The 18,701-nt window shown below is 40.5% G+C and overlaps 1 protein-coding gene across 3 annotated transcripts; it reads right to left on the bottom strand.

Annotated features, from left to right (window-relative positions):
- Positions 1 to 351: 351 nt before the first annotated feature.
- Positions 352 to 17,683, bottom strand: slf2 (SMC5/6 complex localization factor 2). 3 transcript variants are annotated; one of them, XM_030748745.1, is made up of 21 exons: positions 17,536 to 17,683; positions 16,829 to 16,863; positions 15,861 to 16,396; positions 15,687 to 15,743; positions 14,562 to 14,607; positions 10,372 to 11,801; positions 10,130 to 10,212; positions 9,929 to 10,042; positions 9,660 to 9,827; positions 8,042 to 8,147; positions 7,878 to 7,965; positions 7,649 to 7,790; positions 7,436 to 7,523; positions 7,140 to 7,316; positions 6,859 to 6,953; positions 6,370 to 6,457; positions 2,486 to 2,602; positions 2,270 to 2,347; positions 2,090 to 2,176; positions 1,357 to 1,425; positions 352 to 1,242 (listed from the first exon to the last, which is right to left on the bottom strand). In XM_030748745.1, exons 1-21 carry the CDS (start codon positions 17,568 to 17,570, stop codon positions 712 to 714), a joined length of 4,170 nt encoding a protein of 1,389 aa, XP_030604605.1. In that variant the 5' UTR covers positions 17,571 to 17,683; the 3' UTR covers positions 352 to 711. The 3 variants fall into 3 exon arrangements, with proteins under 3 accessions (XP_030604605.1, XP_030604604.1, XP_030604603.1); XM_030748744.1 differs by having other exon boundaries at positions 10,372 to 11,804; XM_030748743.1 differs by having other exon boundaries at positions 10,372 to 11,804; positions 15,495 to 15,743.
- Between the last annotated feature and the right edge of the window lie 1,018 nt (positions 17,684 to 18,701).

Genomic DNA, 18,701 nt, shown 5'->3' on the forward strand with positions numbered 1-18,701 from the left:
CAAAACAAAGAAATGAGATGGCTCAAGATTTTGCACAGTACTACATTCAAGTGATGCTTACTGCAATAAACATTGCTTGTGGCCAATAAAATGTCTAAACCAATTGACTTCTTGGTACCCCACAAGCTCCCTAACAACACTTACCCAAAATATGAAGTCAATTCATTAATCTATAACTACTACAGAAGCAAGTGGAATTTTCCATAAATACACCATTACTTATCTGCATATTAGGAAGACTATTACTAATATAATAATATTGTTAGTGCTGGTGGGTGGACATTTTTTCCAGTGCTCCTTATAGAGACAAGATTTTTTTTTTTTACTTTTAAATAAAGTTTATTTTCTGTATTTGGCAACATCTACAAAAATATTGTTTCATAAAATTTTTTCCAGTTGGAAATCTTAACAATATGCACACATGCAGCAAACTCTTAACAAACCAGTGAAGTACAGTATGAAATTTATTTGCCCATGCTCCACGTTTCTACCAACTTTTATTAGCCAGATACTTTGTGCCTAAATCTGCCAAAAGACAGAGCAAGCAACAAAAACACAACCTCCTCAACTGAGGTAAATATACACTTTGCCTTAATATTCACTAAGAAGTGTGAAACCTTGGCGTAAGGGAAAGAGGAAGTATCGTAAATAGTGCAAATAGCATAACAATAAGGCAGTGGCTACTAAAGCCCTGAAAACAAATAATGTCTCTTAGACTAAATCAGCTGTTGGTGCCAGGTAAGATGCTTCTCTTGCTTCAGTCTCCGTATCCTCATCAACACGCTCCATGTTATGGGCATCCATTTGCACATCCATTGCCTCAGACTCCTTGAGCACTTGAGGCTCCATATCAGGAGCCTCTCTTAAATCACCGGGCACTGGTTCTTTTCCCTCTTCTGTTTTGCTTGTGTCATTTGGGATATCACCTTCCTCCATTTCTCCAAGCTTCTCATCAAGGTTCATGTCTTCTTCTGCCTCAGCAACTTTTGTGTCTTTTGTCTCATCAAGCTTCATGTCTTCTTCTGGTTCCACCCTGGCATCTTCTTTTTCCTCATCAGCAACCATAACAGCTTCATTCTCTTCAGTTACAGTGGTTTCTTCCTGTTCTGCTTCCTCCTCCACCTCATCCTCCTCCTCTTCTTCCACTACAGTCCCCTTTTCTGGAGGGTCATCTTCATCCTCCTCTTCCTCTTGGGTGGTCCCCAAAGTATCCACAGGCTGCCAATAATCATACAGTTTATCCTAAAGAAGGAGAAAGACCAACATGTCCAATAAGAGTCACACAACTCAGATTATTTTTTAAGACACAAGTAAAAACATGCTGTAAAGAAATTATAATATGTATGAATACTGTACATCGAGAGGCCTTGTCCTCTGAAGGAGCATCTGCCACTTGGTGTAGATCCTCGCCACTAGATCCTTCACCTGGAGAGAGAAGAGGAAGACAAGGGTTTCCAAACAGATTTATATAACACACTGTAGTTTTGATGATTAACACCCCTGAAAATAAATTAACAATGATTTGTTATTGTTTCTGATGTTTAATATGAATTTATATTTAATATGAAACCACAGTAGTACAGATGTCTTTGGTGCAGCGTTTCAGTTGCATTTCAGTAAGTTAAACAGCTTCTCAAACCAAAATATGCTACCCTCTTAGAGTATGTGAATACTGGGCACAAACACCTGACTTTAATAGGCAGGCAGTAGACAGACATATTTAAGCAAATAGTCAATAACTCAGTCAACACAAAAAGAGCTTAATGACTGAGGATCACACATGTTGGGTAGCTATGCATGCAAAAATTCATCTAAGTGACAGAACCGAGTGTGTATTAGGTCTAGCCTCAACTATATACATTATAATGCTAAAAGTATTCACTTGTCAACTTTTACATGCACATAAGCTTGAATGACATCCCATTCTTAATCCACAGTGTTTAATATGTTGGCTGATCTTTTGCAGCTCTATCAGCTTCAACTCTTGTGAGAAGGCTTTCCACAAGGTTTAGGAGTGTGTTTATGGGAATTTTTGACCATTATTCACATGCACAGAAAAAAACTAAAGCTCTTTTTAACTCATACTCACCTTACTGCGGTAAAGGCATTTTTCACTCTCCCTGATGTCACATTTAACATGTGTTTCCAGCTGAGTTGACAAAATAAGTAGCTGCTTCTAAGGAACAGAAAGAAAAGGAAGGATTTAAACATTCAGTCAAAATCAAGCCCATAATGTCTGAGACCAGATATGATAGGGAAAATTATTTACCTTTTGGTGAGCAGGGAAAAACTGAAAATTGGACGCTTCATTTGCCAATGTCAGAAGACTATAGCACAGGTAGTAGGACTGGGAGAAATGATCAAATAAACGTGCATCAGAAATTCATGTTCAGGCCACTCAATTAAATTCAATTTCTGTCTCGGTATTACAGATCTAAAATAAACTCAAGGTTGGAACATTTTACAATTCAGGCGCAATGGTCACCTGTTGGTCTAGGGTGCCCAGGTCATCTTTATCTTTCTGGTTCCTGCCAGAGGGGCTCATCATCTCTCGAAGGGAGGATGGTTGCATGCGAGGAAGGTATGGCCTCAGCTTGAAGAGCTAAGAACAAAACAGATTACCAAAGACACTTTATTAAATTAATTATCTCAGAATATGAGTGAGAGATATACAACTGAAGCGATGCCGGCTCAGGCAATGCCCAGCTTAACAAGGTTTGCGTCAGGTGTTGATGAACCAGGACATGCTGATGAGAAGTGGATAACTGGAACAAGGATACGGATACGGCATAAGTGGACAAGAGATGAGACTCTGGAACGCTACTACACATGTAACTGTAAAGGGTTACATGAAGAGGATGTAGGACCTATGGATTTTTCAGCACCCAGCTAACATCCAAACAACTAACAGCTCGGTGTTCCAATTTCTGCAAGAAACAACTGCTATCACAGCTAGAGACTGATGAGGTACAACACAAATGCTACAGCAAGAGGGAGCCAGAATGTCAGGTTGCTGGGGGATATCATCATCCCTACACTCCGAGATTGGGTACCAAGCCCCCGGAAGAACTGAATGACGGAGCAGCTGACCTGACTTCATGGCTAAACCGGAAACCTCCGTGGATCCTCCGTGGTCAATGACATTAAGTACACCCTGAAAGTCTACTAGAAAATGGGAATGCAGCACTATGGACCATCCTGCAACCATCACTGAAACCAACTAGCTGATCTATATCACAGCAACAGTGATCCTTGACATATAAGGCTGTAAGACAGCACAGAGGGACGTTAGCAGAAAGGTGTGATGAAGAAAGGGGTGCCTGAGAAGTATGACAAACTGTTTATGCCTGAGGCCTTAGAAACTCCATCCATCCTCTTCTGCTTACCCTGTTCAGGGTTGCGGGTGGGGGGGGGGGGGGGGGGGGGGGGGGGGGGGGGGGGGGCTGGAGCCTATCCCAGCTGACATAGGGCGAGAGGCAGGGTACACCCTGTACAGGTTGCCAGGCTGTCGCAGGGCCAACACAGAGAGAGGCAACACTCACACTCACATTCACACCTATGGGCTAATTTAGAGTGACCAATTAACCTAACCCCAGTAACTGCATGTCTTTGGACTATGGGAGGAATCTGGAGAACCCTTAGAAACTGCCAAGCAAAAACTCAAAGCCTTGGCGAAGCGCTTAAAGACATATACCAGAGATACAGAAGCCAGGAGAATAAACCAGAACCTTCCAAGGTGGCCGTGGCAAAGGAATAATATGAGAACAGCTGCCCTGTTATATCCGCTCTCATTTATGTTTAGAGCCTCACTTTTATCTAATGCCCACTTTTGGTTCACATGACACTGTGTCTTCCTTATGATATAATTCAAGTTGCTTTACGACTATGTGTCCTTGAAGATTGGTTTTGTAGACCCACCTGTGTTTGTGTAATAATTCTATCTAATTAGATAAAAGACTGTCCAAAGGAGTTTTTATCTCGGAAGTCTTAAAAAGACTTCCTAAGGAGTGTTTTAGAGCAGTAGCTTTAGTTGGGAAAATCCATTATCTCGATAGGTGTGAAGCTCCCCGGCGAACTGTGTCCTTGAGTTTGTGTAAAAAGGAGCTGATTATTGGAGCCCATAGTGGGTTGGCCAGTGATCAGGTTTCAGGAGATGACACTTTTTTTTTTGCAAATTGAGAGGGGTCAAAGGCAAGTGGTTAGTTACCATCTTCAGGTTATAAAAATGATGCGCCTGCTCTTTGTGGGACCTTAACCTTTGTTCTTACTCTGCTGTTCCTCTTCTCTTCCTGTCTCTGCATCTTTCTCTCTTTCCTTTCCTTCTTTCTTCTCTCTCCCTCTTTGTGCGTGTGTATTTGTGCGTGTGTATTTGTGCGTGTGTATTCTAGTCTTAGCCCCATTCTTTTTCTTTATATATGCTCCCTCTAGGTTTTATTAATGAAAAACATTTCTTTTCATTGCTTCGCGGATGATTTACAGATTTATCTCCCCCTTCAACCTAACAATCATTCATCTTTGAATACCTTAATGGATTGTTTAAGGGATGTTCATTTATGGCTGCAGTCTAACTTTCTTAAATTAAACAAAAATAAAACAGAGATTCTCCTATTTGGTCACCCTCACATATTAGATGGTTATGATAGTGCCCTAGGCCTTTTATCCTCCTTTGTGCGCCCATCTTCTAGAAACCTTGGCATCATTTTTGATACTGCTCTGAAATGTGATAAACAGATTAGCTCGGTAGTCAAGACATGTTTCTTTCATTTAAGACTTTTAAGTAAAATAAAGGGATATCTCCTGCCACCGGACCTGGAGAGAGCAATTCATGCCTTCATCACCAGTCATCTGGACTATTGCAACTCGATTTATGTGGGATGTGAACAGCGTCTTTCCAATCGCCTACAACTAGTTCAAAATGCAGCAGCATGGCTGTTGACAGGCACTAAACGGCGTGATCACATTTCGCCCATTTTACCCTCTGTACATTGGCTTACTATTTCTTTTCGAATCCAGTTTAAAATACTATTTCTGGTTTTTAAGAGTCTAAATGGATTAGCACCTGTTTATTTAACTGAATTGTTGAGACCCTACATCTCGATTAGGGAACTGAGGCCCTCCAAGCAAAAGCTATTGACCAGATATATATCTAATTTGAAGAGTAGAGGGGATAGAGCCTTTACCGTGGTTGCCCCTAAACTCTGGAATGACCTTCCTCTCCACATAAGAGAAGTTCATTCTCCTACTACTTTTAAAAAACTTCTTAAAACTTATTTATTTGCATGTGCATTTCAGACTGGTTGACAGATCTTCTTGGCATTACTTCATTGTTTATTGCATTGTTTATGGTTTTATTGTGTTTTTATTTTTGTTTTATGTTCTTATGTTTTATTTGTTTTATGCTCTGTGAAGCACTTTGGTCAACGGCTGTTGTTTTAATGAGCTATACAAATAAATTATTGATTGATTGATTGATTGAGGTGCGGTCTATGCAGAGATGCTCCTGAGACAATCCAGTACATGACAGCAGGGTGCAAGATGCTAGCAGGCAGGGCATAGATGGAACGCCATAACCAAGTGGCTGGCATAGTATACAGGAACATCTGTGCAGATTATGGTCTGGAAGTCATGAGATCAAAATTGGATACGCTCCCAAAGGTGGTTGAGAATGGCTGAGATCCGGTGGGACTTCCAGATACAGAGGGACAAGCTGGTGATGGCTAACCAACCTGACATTGTAGAGGTGGACAAGCAGAGGAAGAAGGCCACGTGATAAATGCAGCAATACCAAGTGATAGGAACATCAGGAAGAAGGAACACAAGAAGCTAAAGAAATACCAAGGGCTGAGAGAAGAGCTAGAGAGGATGTAGAACAGGATCCTCAAATCCAGGCCTCAAGGTCCGGTGTCCTGCAGGTTTTAGATGTGTCCCTGATCCAATACATCTGATTCAAATGCCCGAATTACCTCCTCAGTATGCAGTCAAGTTCTCCAGAGTCCTGCTAATGAATTCTATATTTGACTCAGGTGTGTTGGATCAGGGATACATCTAAAACCTGCAGGACACTGGACCTCGAGGCCTGGATTTGAGGATCCCTAATGTAGAAGGTGAAGGCAAGAGTAATTGGAACACTTGGTGCAGTGACCCTCAAACTGAGAGTGGCTCCAGCAGATTCCAGGAATGACATTTGAGATCTCTGTCCAATGAGGCTAAGAACAGCTAAGATACTACGCAGGACCCTCAAGCTGGGAGCTTGAGGGTCCCAGGCCTCTGGTAGAGGACCTGAGCTTCAAGGACAAACAAAGACTCGTGTGTGTGTGTGAATGAGAGAGAGAGAGAGAGAGATAGAGCAAAGGAAACTGTCAAGGTTACCTGAAACTCTCTTTCCACAGGTGTGTATTTGCAATCTCCATCCAATAACTTAGAAATCATGCACAGGCTTAGATGTCGACGCAGCTCTCTACCCAAACAAAGCAAACAAAAAAGAATATTTTTTTAATGGTATAGTATCATGAAAACAATACAAATCAATGAAAGCAGGCGTTTATAATATTTTCACACTGACTTAAACTTTTACATCCTCTGTCACTTAATTTTTTAGCTCTGGAGAATAGAAAGCTATAGTGTTGTCATATGGCATGACATCACTAAGTAAAACACAAGATAGGCTGACTGATAAGTTTATGAAAACCTAAGCATCTTTATTTCTTATAATCTTTGTCAACTGCTGAGAATTTCTGAGATTCAGCTCTTCTTTTGAAAAAAAAAAAAAAATTCAAAAACAAAAAATCCCATCAGAAAATCTGCATTTCTAAAAATCACACAAGTAGATATGTGAAAAAAGAAGAATAAAAGACTCACTTTCCACGTGTGTTGTCAGGCAGGAGATGAACTAGCAGGCACATGTTGTGGTGATCATCTGTCAAATGAGTGAGAGCCAGGCAAATTTCTGGCAGCTAAAGACATAAGTAAGATTAACTAGTTAGATGACTTTACAAGGGACATACTATAGATTTAAGTCAAGATTAAATGTAACAGCTAAAAGACAAAACATTTGCTTTAATGTGAATGTAAAATGTGTCACTATTTTACTGAAATGTGAGCAAATGAAGAGAAGCAGAAAAAGAGAATTATGCACTGACCAGAGTGTCCCAATCTCTGATGTTGTTGACAATTTTACACAGAAGAGGTTCCAGTGCCACACTCGACTCAAGGATGAGGCGCGTTTCCAGGCCGATGTGACTCATCACAGTAAGTAACAACAGCAGCTCATTGTCACTGTATGCACGTGGGCACAGACCCATACAGTAAGACAGGTACTACAAACAAGAACCAAAAGGAAAAAAAAAGAACAATCAGTGATGCAGTTATGCTTACTCTGCTAAACTCTTAAACACGAGTGCTATGTGTTCTTATCATTATTTTCTATTAGTACTACCTTCAAAATGTTGCTGCAGTTGTGTTCGGGGAAAGTGGGCTCTTCCTTGTTACCAGAGGGACTATCGCTTTTGATGTAGACATCTTCCCTGCACAAACACAGAATTCCTTGAAATTAAAGGGTGATCAAATGGACAACTTTCAGCTCACATGTTACAGTTTTAAATAAAAGGCAACAAAAGGATTGAGTGATTCATAGAGTGATGCTACTCACAGAAGATCTCCTTCCGTGAATGGGGGCTGCATATTCTCCAAAGGGAAGAGTTTAACAAACGGCACTCCCATATTCATTAGGACCAGTGTCACATCAGGTAAACTGGGAACCCACACTTTAAACTGCTGGCTTCCATATTTCACTGTGGAAGCATTCACACAGAAAGAACATCAACACTATGCACATTTAAGATACAAAATACCAAAAGCTTGGGGAGGACAGCACTGACCTATCTGATAGGCAGCAGTCAAGGCAATGTCACAGAGGGCCTGTAGCAGCTTCTCAGATATCATCCTCTCACTATGGACTGACATCATCTGAGAAGATTGACAAAGAATTACATCCAAAGCTTAAACATTGCTACAACAAACTCAGTATGTGTGTTGAGCCTACCTTGAAAAGGAAACGGGTAACTTGAGCTGGACAGGGTGCACTAGAGTCATAAGCCTCCTGGAATAATCCAATATTCACATGCAATCTCAGCTGAGCTGGGCTGGACCTGCACGAGAATTTAAGTGGAGAGAGTTAGGTTAGTCATTCACTATTTAGTAAAGCTAAGAGTCTAAGACTTTGCTAAGGAACAACTGAGTTTGCAAAGTTAAATACATCCCTCAGTGTGCTGGACAGAACCAACAGTGATAGTTTACCTTTCCAGTAAGTGCCTTCAGGTTAATATGTAGTTTCTCCTGACAGGGCCTAACTTGTTCATTAACTTCATTAAAATGTCCTCAGCAAGATTTATTGGAAAGCTCCATATTAGATTATGAAAAATGCACATTGTGGCCTTAGGGAATGTACGCTAGAAGCCTTACTATCTGCCATGCTAAAGTTGTCATTGCACTCCACAAATACAGTACACGTCACTGAAACATTTAATCTACAGCAAACACAAAGTAAAGCTACTGTAGAAATATATAGCAAGCATAGACTAATGTTGCAGGTCTTTAAACTTGTTTAGTGTTTCTGTTATTTTTTTACACAAGACATGAGACCTTTTTCTTTTTACTTTTATTTTCTTGTCTAATTTTGTTATCTGATTTTTGGTGTTTATGAAGGAAGGAAAGAAAAGGAAGTTTTTCGCTTTGGGTTTCCCCAGACCAATGAGACATTGATGCAGAGTCTGGTGTTAGAAATTTAAAGAGCCAGCATAAAGGCACTGAGAAGAACTTGATACCATACCTAAAAATAGCCCTCTACTTATACTTAGGGAAGTTGCTTAGTACATACTTAAGAATCATCTGCCATGACCCTGCACATTCTTCATGTCTCTGTTTTCTTGGGCACAAACACCATGCAATAGAGTTAATAAAAGCATCCATGATGATGTCCACTGATGGCCTATAATAACTCCTTTAAAAGCCACAGTGGGTTGTCTGCTCACCAGTACAGGAGTATTTGAAAATTTATATCATGCATTAAATTACAATTAGCACAGAGGCCAACACTAGTCACACCTAAAACATGCCTGTAGCTGCAGTGTTATTGGCCAATAGCTCCTTATAGAAAGCTGACCTAAATATTTTGGTATGGGGGGTTCTTGATGATCTGTATGTTTGATGGTTTGGATATGTGCACAGGAGGGATTGTGGATATACGGTACAAAAGATGTTGAATACGGAGCTGCCAGGCAGGAGAAAAAGAGGAAGACCACAGAGAAGATTCATGATACAGTGAAGGAGGGCATGCAGAGGGTTGTGTGAGATAAGAGGATGCTAGGGATAGAGTGAGATGGAGGAAGATTATCTGCTGTGGTGACTTCTAAAAGGGAGAAGCTGAAAGAAGAGGTATGGGGGGGGGGTGTTCAAGCTGAATTAGAGGGCCAGTTGATGCTTTAAAGAAGGACAAGGCAACAAAAAGTGTCCTCGGAGGACTGAAAATAGCCAGCTCAGTGTAATTTGTAGTAACAGTATTCAAGACAACTTCAAAGAAAAAAATGTTAGAGATGGATAAAATTTTTGCTAATGCAATATTTGGGCAAATGGTTAGAAGATCACCAAAATATGCAGCTCACCACAGAAGTGTTTTTTGTGCCGTTCCCTGTGGAGTAACCATGCACTGCCTGAGCTGCAATGTATCCTGGTTAAAAATCTGGCCAAACTTCTCCAGGTTGAATACTTCTTCTCCTGGAGGAACTTCTTTGATTGCGGCAGACATCAATGAATACCGCTGCAAGAATTCCCTGGGAAACAAATCAAAACAGTTCACAATTAAGTTAACTACACTGCAAGCACACTTCCCCAGAGACAAAACAAAGTGCCAGCATGCCTTTGTGTGCCTTACTGTTGTTCAGTTGAGATGACCTCCTCTCGGTTCTCCTCTGCTTCCTCATATTCAGCTATCTTCAACAGGTCCTCCTCACATGCCGTTAGCAGCCTTCTCTCAATCTCTTTAGATCTGATGAAGAATGTAGAGATATGCATGAAGATGCTGCAGCTCCAAATGAAATGAAATGGCAGTGAAATGTTATGAATAATAACCCACTTTTTGTTGCTATTTATTTCCTTCAGTATTTGGTCAAGATTGTTCTTGTAGGTGACTGACTTTGTGGTGGATGGAAATGTTTGCTGTGGAAAACAACAGGTGATATTTAACATCCAAAGAGAGATAATAAATAAATAAATACATATATATATATATTTATTTATTTTACTGTCCTTTAGTTCAGCAAACTTATTTTCATACAGTCACATCATCATGTACAACAAAGGCCAAGACATGCTTACAGTTTTTGACTGACAGCTCAGACGTCTAGGTGTACTAGGGTCTGAGAAGGCTCCCTTCTCTGGTGTATCTGGAGGTTTAGTAGCACGCTCCATCATCTCCTGCAAGGAAAGTAGCTGCTCATCCTCACTGCTATGCGAGCTTTGGGTTAGATCCACATCTACTGCAAAACTCAAGCCCAGATCCAACTCCACATCTAAGGAATCTTCTTCATTCAAATGCTTTTTATCCCCTTCACTTGTCTCCCCCTCCACTGGTAGAGACTGACAACAACTGGAAGTAGAAGTTTGTTCAGCGACAGCACTGTCCATCTCTATTGCACCTGAACTCACTTTGTTGCAGAGGGGAGATGAATTTTGGTCATCCTTAAGCTGCCTGCATGAAGAAGGGTTGGGACTGTTTTTGGGGTCCTTGTCTTTAAGAGAAGGCATCATTAGGTTTTCCAGTTTTACCCGTGTTAACGTTACAGTTGGAAAATTGCCTAGTGTGTTAGGTACAGAGGAAGATGCTTCAAGAAGAGGACCAGTGACTTTGGAATTTTGAGGTTTTTCACATGAAGACTCAGTAACTGGGGTACTGGAGCTTGTGGCTTTGCTGGATGAACCGTTCTCTGGTGTTTTGTTTGATTCCCTATCTATCTTGGGTTTTGCAGTCTTATTTGAGGGGCTGACTACATAAGTCACAGGATCGGGGGTGAAAAGCTCATTGGTGTCATAAGAAACTACAGGTCTTCGTGAACGAGCTTTACTCCGCTCTCCTGTCCGACCACTCAGTGAACCCAAACTTGGTTTTGAGGTTGATTTGTGAGTGCTACTGCTCAGTTTTCTGTTTTCTCCCACGCGATTACTTCTGCTTGGGGTCTTGACTGGCAAGACAGAGCTACTATTGGCAGAATGACCAGCGTCGTGACTGCCTAACTCAGCATGTGTAGAGCTACTAGTGTCCTTCTGAGGTAGCTCAAAGGCTAACAAAGTGCTTGATTTATCCCTTTTATTTTTTTCCTCACTTGTCTTTTTCACGCTTTCATCATTTGTCGTTAAGGGTGATGTCATCTCCTTTAACTGCACTATATGATTCAGAGAGGAATTTATAAATGCTTGCTTTGCCCCCGTTGATGCTGTTTTCCGTGTACATTCTTTATGTGACGATGACTTGCTGCATGGTTGAGAGGGTCCGACAGTTGAGGACAGCTCTGAGCTTGCTGACTGTCCACATGCCTGGTCTGCATGCAGATAGCCATCAGTGGTTTTCTGTTGGTTTTCTGACACTGAAGAATGCTTCACTGATGACTGGGGGACAAGTGCGGTGCAAATGGTGGGTTTGGTTGTCTCTGTTTTGTCTGTGTTTGTCCCCTGAGGACATGGTTTCTTGGGATTCTCTGGACAATATTCATACTCGCTGCGCCTCTTGTGTGATGAGCAGTTCAAGTCCACTGCTGGAGAGAGAAAAAACAAATTTTTTAAAAACAATATTTAGAGCTTACTAATGTCTACTAATGTTAGTGTTCACCAGAACTTACTATGCTTTTAACAGTATGCTTTAATCAGGTTAAGCAGATAAATAATCCACAATCTGGTCACAAAAGAATGGTCTGCAAACACAGAAATTAACTGGCAGCTATTCTGATAATAAATCAATCATTTCTCTCAAGTGAAAACATTATATGTTTTATGATTCCAGGTTATTAAATTTACTGTTTAGAGTTACAAACGTCAGTCACTGAAAATTACACATGTGAGGACATCATATTTGTGTGATGGACACTTTTCTCCCACGTATTATGTTTTATAATTCAGATGAGAAAATATTTGATCAATTAATCAACAAACAAACTAATAATGAAAATAACGGTCACAGCTTTGCTATGTCACATGAAAAAGATCACATTTTTGTTTTTAGCATGAAGCAACTCCTGAAAGCACTACAGGAGAGAAACACAAATGCAAATTATGATAATGGATCAGAATTAGGGATATTTTTATGCCATAAAAATACTTCATATACTCCATATACTGTGTAAATATATTTACACAGTATATGGACAAAAGTACTGGGCCATATCTCTTAAACTTTCAATTCAGGTGTTTTCAGTCCCATTCCCACAGGTGTACAAAAATCAAGCACCAAGCCATGCAGTCTGCCTTTACAAACATTTGTGAAGGAGTGGGTCGCTCTAAAGAGCGTAATGAATTCAAGCATGGTACTGTGATAGGATGCCACCACTGTAACAAGTCAGTTTGTGAAATTTTTTCCCTCCTAGATATTCCATGATCAACTGTAAGTGGTATTATTGCAAACTGAAAGCATTTAGAAACCAAAGCAACTCATCCACAAAGTGGCAGTTGACTGCTCTGTAATGTTACAGAGCAGAGTTGCTGAGTGCTGAGGTGCACAGTGCATTGACGATGCCAACTCTCTTCTGACTCAGTAACTGCAGAGTTCTTTGGCATTAACATCAGCACAAATGCCGTGTGCTGGGAGCTTCATGGGGTGTCATAGGTTTCAGTGGGCAAACAGCTGCATGAAAGCCTTACATCACCAAGCACAATGTCAACAACCAGATGGAGTTGTGTAACGCACACCAGCACTGGACTCTAGAGCAGTGGAAATGTGTTCCTTGGAGTGACAAATTACATTTCTCTTTGGCAATTGGTTGGACAAGTCTGGATTTGGTGAATGCCAGGTGAACGTTACTTGCTTGACTGTATTATGCTAAGTATAAATTTTAGTGAGGAGGGATAATGCCGGTGTTGTGCAAAAAAGTGATCGTCTGCCAAAAAACAATTTTCGGCGGTTGCCAAAAAATGATTGTCTGTATTTAAACTGTAAATGACTTGTTGACCTATAATCTGTGAAACATATGTCAAACATATCTCTCACGAATGATATCAAGTCATTTTGAGCGACAAACAGAATTTCTATCACAGGGTAGAAGCTGCACTCAGTTTTTGGAAAAGTGACTTTTATATATTCATGTTTTTTTTTGTTTTTTTTTTAATCCAAGTAAAAACTGTCATTGACATTAAAAATGTCTTTTTAAACAGAAATCTGTCTAAGAAGTCTGCAGAAATCACAACAAATACAACATCACAGTTCTATAAAGATATTTTAAGTGGCCAAAAAGCACTGGATTGATTATAATGTAGGTACAATAACAAACTCCTAAAGATTCTTGAAAAAGAGGTTATTTCATCATTTTATATATAAGACATTCATAAATCGGCAGCATGGTGGCGCAGTGGTTAGCACTGCTGCCTCACAGTTAGAATAACATCTGGAAAGCCTGGGTTCGATTCCACCTTGGCCCAGGCCTCTCCCTCTCTCTGTGTGGAGTTTGCATGTTCTCCCCATGCTTGCGTGGGTTTCCTCCGGGTACTCCGGTTTCCTCCCACATTCCAAAGACATGCACTTACTGGGTTAGGTTAATTGGCTAATCTAAATTGCCCATAGGTGTGACTGAGCGTGTGAATGTGAGTGTGAAAGGTTGTCTGTAACTCTGTGTTGGCCCTGCAACAGGCTGGCGACCTGTTCAGGGTGTACCCTGCCTCTCGCCCTATGACAGCTGGGATAGGCTCCAGCCCCCCCGCAACCCTGAACAGGATGTGCGGAAGCGAATGGATGGATTGATGGACATTCATAAATCATGCTGACTGCACTCGATTTACCAATATAAGCAAAGACATTACACATAAAAGCACATAGAAACATCGGAATCACTTTATCGCAGACGATCACTTTTTGGCACAATGCCAGCAGCTGTTGATTGTAACTAATAAAGTAATTTGTAATCTAACATAGTTACTTCTAAAATTAAGTAGTCAGTAAAGTAACTAAGTTACTTTTTAAAGGAGTAATCAATAATCAGATTGCTTTTTCAAGGTAACTATGCCATCACTGGAACAACTCAGGATTAAGGCCTATGAATTTAGAATGGGATGTCACAACAGCCCCCGTGGGTGTCATCTGTAGGTGACCCAATACTTTTGTCCATTTAGTGTATATATTATTTTCAAATTTCCTGATTTAGTAGAGTTCACCAAAAGACAAAATATAAAATAAATTTAACAAAAAAAAATGTTGCTGCAAGATGCCAACCTTACAATCAGACTAGTACCATCTGTTTTCATCACTAGAGATTCCACATTTTCAATGTATCAAAGCTACAGGAGTAAAAGAGTATTTACAATATTACCTGGAATTAACATCTCATTTGAAGGCGTTTGCTCCTGTTGTTGGCTCTACAAAAAAAAAAAAAAAAGGTTAGCAACAAATGCCCAAAGCAGTCGGATCAGGAAATAAACTGTCTTCAACCTGCCAGCTCCCTATTTTAAAGTCCATGTAATTCCCAGTTTGGTTTATGTGTGTCCTATCTTCTTAATGCTCTTCCTAGGTGCCATCCTTCACATAGATTTCCAGCAATAAGAACCAATAAGATGCAGATAATCTCCTGTTGTGAGCTGTGAGATTGGGTTATGTCAGCCTAAATCCAAAAATGGATTTTCTTGACAATGTCCACAGTTTATGTGTGAAAACAGCTTAAGAGTTTTCAGCTCAAGATCTTCCAGCTTTAGCCTGTTTCAGAAATCTGAATCCCAGTCTCAGTATTGTGTTTATTCACAAATGTTTCACTTGTGTGAAAAATACCCAAGCGAATATAGTTTTACAAATTGACATTACAGCAATGTGAGAAATTTGAAAAATGGGGACAATCTTTCACTGTAAGTCAACAGTGGCTCTTCAGTTGCCTTGCTTTTTTGATTAAATGATATATGGTAACATGTTAAGATTTCTGTCTTTATTTAAAATTGGTGGAATAGGCATATTCCTCCCTACTGATTGGTCTCTTGGCAAAATAACAACCCCTCTCAGTTTGGAAATGGCTAAATAATAAGAGGAAACAAAATGAAAATTAAGTCTGTTTAAAATACAAAATCATCTATGTTTCTACTTTAAAAATCCCGCTGCCAAGGCTGACTACAATATCTCCTGCTCTCCCCAAACTAACAAAGTAGTGAAAAGGTCTCAGCCTGACCAGCCTGGCATAAGACTGGACAAGCAGAAAACCTCCATTAAGATTTTAAAACTCCACATAAACTTTGTGTCATTAAAGATATAAAAACTTTACCTGGCAAGAGGCTACAAAGCTATGCACGATGGGTAAACGACTACTGCTGGATGAGTGGATTTTTGGAGGGAGCTGGTAGCCCTGCAAAGGCCACTGGCTAATATCAGGATACCAGCATTCTGAGTGTGAAGGGGACTGTGGGTGAACTTCATATGATGCTCTGGAGTTGAATGGTGGGGTTGTAACACTCACAGATGGTCTGTGCAGCTGGACCGTAGGTATAGAATATCCCACATCACTGGACTGAGCCTAACACAATGTTAAAAGCCACATCAGTATAACATAGCTAATACAGATCATAAAAACACTTAACCAGCACAAAATCTGGGTTTCACCTATGACCATATTAAAAATATTAAACAATACCTTATTTGATTCTTGTCTTTGTGTTGTTACAGTTTTGCTTCCTGAGATGGATGAAGTAGCCTTGGATTCAATCACTTGATCTCGCCCTACGTGGGAAGAAGGGGATTGGTTGATAGCCACTGGAAGCCGAAATGTGCCAAAAGATCGTGGCTGCTGGTCTCCTGATATTGGCTGAGGGGCATTTGATGATATCCCACTGTTAATTGGGTTGCTTGAAACAAGCCCTGGAGGTTGAGCAAAATGCACCGGTGGACCCAGCCTGTCGTTTAGCATAAAATAAGGTCTATTTGCTGGGGAACCAACATTATGTGGACTGCTTGAAACAAATCCTGATGAATGGATTGACCCTGGGGGATGAGGAGTTTGCCAGAGTGGACCCATTCTGTCCCTGTAGCACAGCTCAGGTGGCTGAACTGGCAACATTCTCCTTGGTGGTGGATTAGAAAGCCGGTTAGGGACCTGAGAAGGCTTCATTGGAGTCTCCTGGTGAGATGATGTGTGGGATGGGGTGCACTGTTGAACTGCAAAGCCTTTCACTAATGGACAGAAGAAATATGAGGCATGCATTATGGTCTTATGAAGGGTTTGTTACATTACACCTGAACCGTTTACTGTAATTACAAAGAAATATTCATGTAGCATTGTATTTCAGGTCTGAATTTATTATGAGAGAAAAGCAATGGCTAGGTTACTCTCTTGTGTTTGTTTACTTTTCACAGTAATGCCAAAAAGAGGTCTCTCTAACAAACTTATTTTTTCTCCTTGTGCCCAATTCCTCCTAAAACTGAGCTGACTCGGTTGTTGATTTAATTGCTCATAAACAGTGCTGCTGCATTAAACTGCACAATAGTTGACACTATGTAATTAAAACCAAGAGTTGTTAAATGACAATAGATAATACTGTGCTTTCCTTATTGCACAGTAAGTAAACGCATTCACACAATACAAGACCTGTCACTTCGACTCACCTTTACTTCTTGGTGAGAAGCAATCTCCAAGTGGGCTGCAAGAAAGACAGACAACCCATTATGTTTCGATTATCCAAGTAAGTCCGGTCACCAAGCCAACCACAGTTATGCAGCTTCACTGTACTTTATAAAAATAAAAAATAAAAAAAAGACGAAAAAGAACGCGCCCAACAACGCACGAGTCGTCCTTTCACAGCCAACAAAAGGGAGACACCTGCTAGTCAACTGCTGCTTGGCTAATGGCTACCAATCACAGCATGCTACGTGAGGTGACAACACGGGACCAGCCAGAGCAAATATTTTGAAGCTTTGGCATGCCGTGATGTTGCGTTGACATCCAAAAACATCTAATCGTCTCAAATTAACATCACCTCAACAGTGTCGCTCGAGAACCTCCATCACAAAAAGACGTAAAAAAAAAACCGTTAAATATTATTACTTGTGAATATGCTAGGAGCTAGAAAAAAGACAGACAAGTATGACAGCGTTATTCATTGCTGAATTGGAGCCGGTTTAAGAAGAAACAATAAGAGCTGTGAAGTTGCTCTTTTTAGAGCCTGCATACATGCCTGGCTGTAGCCAGCTAACCTAGAATAAAATGCATAATAAACATTAGCAAGACGTTTCAGGAAGTAATTTTAGCTAGCTGGCTAACGCGCGTGCCACTTAGCAGTGGGGTGCGCTTCAGAGTAGGTAGAGCTTCATACCGAGAGTCTCCTTGGTTTTCTGTTGCTTTCCTCATTTTGAGGACTGGGAAGTCTGTCTGTAACTACATACGGTAGCAATAACACGATACTGGCGAACCCCAGCGCTACAAACATCCTCTCCCGCTTGAAACCGCTTGGACTAATTCGAACTGCATCATGGAACTTGGAGTTCAAAAGGGTTTCACTTTAAAGGGATGTTTCGGATAATAAAGTCAGAGTCTTTCCGTAGAAGTTTGAAATATTTCCAAAACATAGCTGAATTTATGCATTAGTGGTCATTCTCTTTCACTCAGCGTATTAAAACCTGCCTGTAATTTTTAATTTGTTTGAGGTGATCATGACAAAGGGTTCCAGAAATTAAGAATTTCTTGAAAAAAGTCACAAATGCAGTATTTTTCTTTTTTTTGGAGAATTGTTTTAATTCAGCTACAGTAGAATGTTTTTGACTATGACTGGCCTGTTTGAGGTCATGCCAAAGCATCTCAATCAGATTTAAGACTTTGACTATAGGCCACCCTAAAACTTTCATTTTGTTTTACAGAGGTGAACTTACTGGTATGTTTTTGGGATCATTGTCCTTATGCATAACCCAAGTGTGCTTGAACTTCACAACACAAACTAATGGCTGGGCATTCTCCTTCAGGATTTTCTGGTACAGAGCAGAATTCATGGTTCCATCAATTATGGCAAAATTGTCCAGGTCCTGAAACAGCAATGCAGCCCCAGACCATCACAGTATCACCACCATGTCTGACTGTTGGTATGATTTTCTTTTTATGAAATGCTGTGCTAGTCTTACACCAGATGTAACGGGACTCAAACTTTCCAAAAAGTTCAGCTTTTGTCTCATCAATCCAGAGAATGTTTTCCCCAAAGTCTCAGAGATCATCGAGATTTTTTTTTTTCTTTTTGGCAAATATGAGACGAGCCTTTGTGTTCTTTTTGGTCAGCAGGGGTTTTCACCTTGGAACTCTCCCATGGATGCCATTTTTGCCTAGTCTGTTTCTTATTGCTGAATCATGAACATTGACTTAACTGAGATAAGAGAGGCCTGCAGTTCTTTGGATGTTGTTCTGGATTCTTTTGTGACTTGCAAGATGAGTCATCGATGTGCTCTTGGGGTAATTTTGGTATGCTGGCCACTCCTGGGAAGATTCACCACTGTT

This window comes from Archocentrus centrarchus, chromosome 15 (genome assembly GCF_007364275.1).
Source record: "Archocentrus centrarchus isolate MPI-CPG fArcCen1 chromosome 15, fArcCen1, whole genome shotgun sequence".
Taxonomy (NCBI): Eukaryota; Metazoa; Chordata; class Actinopteri; order Cichliformes; family Cichlidae; genus Archocentrus; species Archocentrus centrarchus.

Coding starts and splice junctions, on each gene's coding strand:
- slf2 (XM_030748743.1), bottom strand. CDS start 17,570: ATGAGGAAAGCAACAGAAAACCAAGGAGACTCTCG. Junction 15,744..15,860: donor AAAGACAAGAATCAAATAAG/GTATTGTTTAAT, acceptor ACATTGTGTTAG/GCTCAGTCCAGTGATGTGGG. Junction 14,608..15,494: donor GCTTTGTAGCCTCTTGCCAG/GTAAAGTTTTTA, acceptor TTTTTTTTGTAG/AGCCAACAACAGGAGCAAAC.